The sequence below is a fragment of the Atta cephalotes genome (genome assembly GCF_000143395.1).
Source record: "Atta cephalotes unplaced genomic scaffold scaffold00017, whole genome shotgun sequence".
NCBI lineage: Eukaryota > Metazoa > Arthropoda > Insecta > Hymenoptera > Formicidae > Atta > Atta cephalotes.
In genome coordinates this window covers 3,059,252-3,064,658 of record NW_012130081.1, presented here as the reverse complement: position 1 = coordinate 3,064,658, position 5,407 = coordinate 3,059,252, and the positions used below count along the sequence as shown (strand labels likewise).

At 32.9% G+C, this 5,407-nt stretch overlaps 1 protein-coding gene across 1 annotated transcript in view; it reads left to right on the top strand.

Annotated features, from left to right (window-relative positions):
* Positions 1-5,243, top strand: part of LOC105618637 (putative zinc metalloproteinase YIL108W) — a 105,703-nt gene extending 100,460 nt beyond the window's left edge. Inside the window, exons 2-5 of the mRNA XM_012200167.1 lie at positions 2,845-3,225; positions 3,678-4,112; positions 4,242-4,834; positions 5,030-5,243. Of these exons, the coding sequence (XP_012055557.1) occupies positions 2,845-3,225; positions 3,678-4,112; positions 4,242-4,834; positions 5,030-5,243 (1,623 nt within the window). The remainder of the gene's footprint in view (positions 1-2,844; positions 3,226-3,677; positions 4,113-4,241; positions 4,835-5,029) is intronic.
* The last annotated feature ends 164 nt before the right edge of the window (positions 5,244-5,407 follow it).

Sequence of the window (5,407 nt, the reverse complement as noted above, 5' to 3'; positions counted from 1 at the left end):
ACACACACACACACACACACACACACACACACACACACACACACACACACACACACACACACACACACACACAAATGCTTTAAAAAGTTAATCCGCGACAATGTTAGCCCATCGCTATAATTGCGTCGCATAAATCATATTCAATCTGAAAATTATAATCGAAATGTCATGGAGAGAAGAACGAATTTTCTCGTTAAAAACTAACAAACATTGATTTCACGATATCATGATTTTTGTATTTAACTCTGTCATGTTCAGTAAAATACATTCTTTATACAGTATATTCTTTATACAGATGTTCTATTTTATTTTAAATAATTAATTTTTCTCTCTTTCTCTAATTTCTGATTATTGATAATCAATAAAGGGATATTTTAAATGAAGATTTCTTCTACTTTTTAAAATAAACTTATATAATGTTTTACATAATATTTCCTCTAATTATTCTGCATATAAGAATACTAAGATGGAGATATCATGGAAATCAATAGTTTATAAAGTATTTTATACTTTATTTTAATAAAGTTTGAATATAAAAATAAAATATTTCATAAATTAATAATTTTTTTGTAATTATACTTTAATGTTTTAATGCCCAGAAAAACGAGAAGAATCAATTGGAGTAAAAAAAATATATTGTTGCTTTAAAAAAATGTACAAATTACATATGTGCAAATTGTAATGTGTTTTTTCTTTGCACACATTCGATTTTTCTTATTATTTTGTATGTAATAATATCAAGATATAAAAACAAGTAGAAAAAAACAGATAGATTATGAAATATTTTATATTTTATAAAAATTTGGCAGAATATAATATAAAATATCTATTAAACAATTGATTTTTTTTATATTTGTACTTTAGTACTTTTATATGAAAAATAATTAGAATCATGTTATATGAAAAAAATTATATAATTTCATTGTAAAAAGTGGAGATAATCGTTGTCTCTCTTTAAAATTTTCATCTAGAAAAAATATGTCATCAAAAATCTCTTTCGATACCATTCCATCTTCATTTGAAACAATTTTTTTGTATGTATTATCAATAATGTCGAACAAAATTGACTATTTAAAATAAAATAGAACATTTTGTATATCTATGTTCATATATATTATTCAAATACATCTCTGACAATATTTTCGAAAAATATATCGAAACTCGCAAATTTTTTGTATCTCAATAGTAGACAAATATAACAATGCTTATTATTTTGATACTTGCGGATAAAAATATAAATTGGGTCGAAAATTTTTAGAGTTTATTATGTAAATCTTATCCCAAAAAAACTGATTAATGTTGATGTCATTTTGGCTACGCTAATTTTTTTTTGTGTTAGATGTACAATATAAATATTGAAAATATAGGATATCATTATCAGTTCTTCAGTAGAATACACGGCCGTTCTAGTGCATCCGCTTATGCGGATGTATTGATTTATGTCCATCTATACAAGTAGATCAACGTAATCTGGGTTTAATTTATTTTTTTCCTTTCTAGTTTTAAAAATTAAAAAAAGATAATGATTAAGTTAAATCAAGATTAAAATTAATTTATAAATATTAATAGAAATGGACATTAGTAAAATATACAAATCATATACGAATACTTTTCCGCAGTAATTAAAACCAGGAAATGAAATTTCTTGTTTATTTCGTATTTGAGTATTTGTAGAGTGACTGCTCGAGAATTGATATCGATCTGTTTTTCTTTACTGGAAGATTAAGCTGCTATTTTCAAAAGAGTTCTGAATGTAAAACGAAGTATTGTTTTTTAGCTTATCGAACTAATGACAAAACTTAAGTTTTCTTACAAAACAAGTCACAAACTGAACGATACTTTTGTACATACTTAAGATTATTGTGGCAGAGAGAGATGCTTGTGTAGATTAATTTAACTCTCAGTTTTATTTATTTTTTATCTTAATTTTATCAAAACTAAAAAATGATAAAAAGTTGATAAAGTAAAGTTAATAAAGTAAAATTAAATCGAGATTGAAATTAATATACATTGATGAAAGTATACGAAATAAAGATATTTATAAGAATATATCTCATATATCAATAAACGTTAAAAGAACTTTTCACAGTATGGTAATCTTTTTTTTATAATATTCTTTTTAATCATTCTATAAAATTGCCATATTCTATAAAATTGCGATATTAACTAAAATATCATTGAAACAATAAAGTACGAATATTATTTAAAATGTAATGTCGTACGTGGTCTCATCTCGTACCCTATATAGTCCAATAATAGAAATCTTTGTTCTACACAGGAGTTTATTATAATACCTTAATAAACCTTTGAGTTTATATACGATAGAAAAGCTATTACAGCCGATAAAATCTCGATGCTTTTAAAATATGTTTATCATTGTATCCCTTAGGAAATTTAATCGGATTAAGATTAAGGGACGATGGATTTCATTTTGCGTCGATATAGTATATTTTTGTGATTATCCGTGTTATGTTATATTATGTTCTTTAATATAGATTAATTTATTTTCTTCTAGTTCTAATAATTACAAAAAAATAAAGAGTAAATTAAATCGACATTAAAGTTAAATTGCATTGATAGAAATGGATCTAAAACAAATTATTTTTTGTGATCAAAGAGTGAGATTCACCGTAAAAGATTGAAAATTGAGTAACTCTTTTTCAAGACTGGCTCAATTTTCATTCTTTAGAGAGATTTCACTTCAAAGAATTTAGAAAGTAACAAAAGGTAAGAATTTCTTAAAAATTATAACAACAAACATCTTTATTCGTCTTCTTGGCGTTGCACAAGAAGTATTCAGTCTCGAAAGTACAAATATGAAATATTTGCTCATGTATATTTAAGGTGCTTGCGGATGTTGCGACATTGGCGGACAATCATTATCGTCATCGCACCTTCGCGGTGAACGGTAACCCGGAAGGCATCACGATACGCAACTTAGTGGACGGTGAAACCTTGACTTACAGCTTGGCCCTGATAAGAGGTCGTGCACCTGCGCTATGCAATTACATTACTGTTCGGGGTCACAAGAATGTGACCTCAGAATGGCCGATCATCGCTGGTCAGTTCCGTGTCCTGATAGATCTGGCACGCGGTCCGAACAAATTAGAACTCGAGGCGGGCGGGCATAAAAGAAGATTAGTTCTCATATATGAACCGAGAACCACCAGGCTGCGGGTGACACCAGTCTACGTTATCTGTGCGGGTCATGATGGTTATTTTCAGGTAGCGACAACAATAAATTATACTTGTATGTAATCTCCTGGCAAAATCTCTCTCTCTCTCTCTCTCTCTCTCTCTCATAGAAATTATTTTTACATAATTACTTAAAGTCTCAGATCACAAAATTATTCAAGCACATTTCAATTATTTCAATTTTATCGATATTAGACTTAATATTCAGGAATATTATTTTGATTAGCTGTAATTGATACTTAAGGAACATAATGCAGATAAGTGAAACGTGACTCATAATTCAGCTACTTGGAACATAGCGTGCACTCCTCCAACTATCGATCGCTATTCTGTTGCATGAAATGTCGTCGTGTTAACCTTGCCTATGTTATTCTAACATGAATTGGATTGTTCTCTCTTGATTGCTTAATTTCGTGAAACAATAATAATTTTGCGAATTATTCACATCCATCCAGCAGGTCATGATCTGATTTACATTTTAGGGTCCACGCAATGAAGATCGATCACCTGAGAGCGCGGCAACGAGAATAGGACTAGGTGCCAGACTTTTACAAACCTTGACAGCTGAAAAGCTTCAAGAGGCTGGTTATGGCAGAAAGACCTTTCAGCTGGAAAGGGATCTGGATGGTCCGGAATGTCTGGTAATGCATAGTATGCTTCACGTGGATCAGGCACGAGCAATGAAGCAAAGAGAATTGTGGGAGTTGATCGCACGCGAGCTGATGACTGGTCCCTTGGCATCTAAAGATCGCAAATACTTAGCGTTTTTGTCGTGTACGAGATACCGCGGCGCACCCAGCCCTCGCACGCACGAGGATACCTTGGCGAGAACACAAGGCCATGCAGCCCTCGGTGGAGGTGGCTTAGCGCTCTTCGGTTCGGCGTGTCTTCACACTTGGCCTACGTGTATGGCTCAGGTTAGTTGACGATGCTCATTGACTAATTTGATATGACAAAAAAAAAGACCATGTATACAATGTGGATTCACTTTTTATATGAGGCGCTCTAAGAGAATATTAAAAAATAGAGCCTTTCATATTTATCAGGTATTATCGAGATTCCTGGATGCCACTGTCATTGACACTGAGCAGCTTATGGATGACAGTAATTATCGTGGCACGCACGGCGGCTGTTTGGCGACAACATTAGGCTCCGTTCTACACGAACTTGGTCACACCTTCGATCTCGGCCATACTCGAGAGGGAATAATGGGTCGAGGATTTGATTACGTCGATAGAGTTTTTGTAGGCGCAGCTGGAATCGATTTCAATCGTAATCCCATTAGAAGAGATCCCCAACACACTACTGTCGCCCTTAGCCGACCACTCAGTGTCACGGTAACTGTGCAAGATCTCGTACTATCAAGTCCACGAAGGGGTAGATTGCTTTCGGAAACATCTAGACCCGCGTCATCGTCTACTTCGAGACAATTACCCGGAAGACTTTCAGCACCAGCTAGTCCTGAACTTAATAGATCTCTTTCTAAGAGTCTGATCGCCTCCGAACCTCTTTCACAGCCTGACCGAACATTCTGGGGTCCATCATGTGCAACATTACTTGCGTATCATCGCTGGTTTAACAGCGAAATGGATAATCGTTCCAATAGGCATCATCATGAAATAGAATACGATGGAAAAAGGTGAGTTGTTATTGATAATACATTCTCGTTTGATGTGACAATATAAATGATTAAACTTCAAATGACCTTTTCACGACCTTTGCGCGACCGATTAATTTCTTCTTAAATTATTTATTATTCTGCCTCTATGTCAGTGATGAAATGAAATAAATTTCAGCATAACTGTTTTTAATAACTATGATTTTTCTTTATAAGGAATGTGGTAAGATCACGATATGGAATACGAGTAATAGAGCTCAGAGAAACATCGGGTGGGATGGTTGTGGGTTCTCGCCAATTTCCTGGCTTGCGACCACCTTTGGAAGCTTTAGTTCCACCACCTCCATCCCACTGCCTCATCACTCTTACCCTCGTTGCCGAAGACTCCACCGGGAATGTGCTCAAACATCCTCTTCCTACTGCCTTTTAAAGGTCAGCAGAAACAATGATGCATAATTTTATTTTCTAGTCCGGCGAAGATTGTTACAGTTCGTAAGCAATATTGGCTTAATATATATATTGTAAATTATTCAAAGATGTTATATTTTTTATTTGTTTCTCGTTTAAAGTCTATTATTTAAGTATTTTAATTAA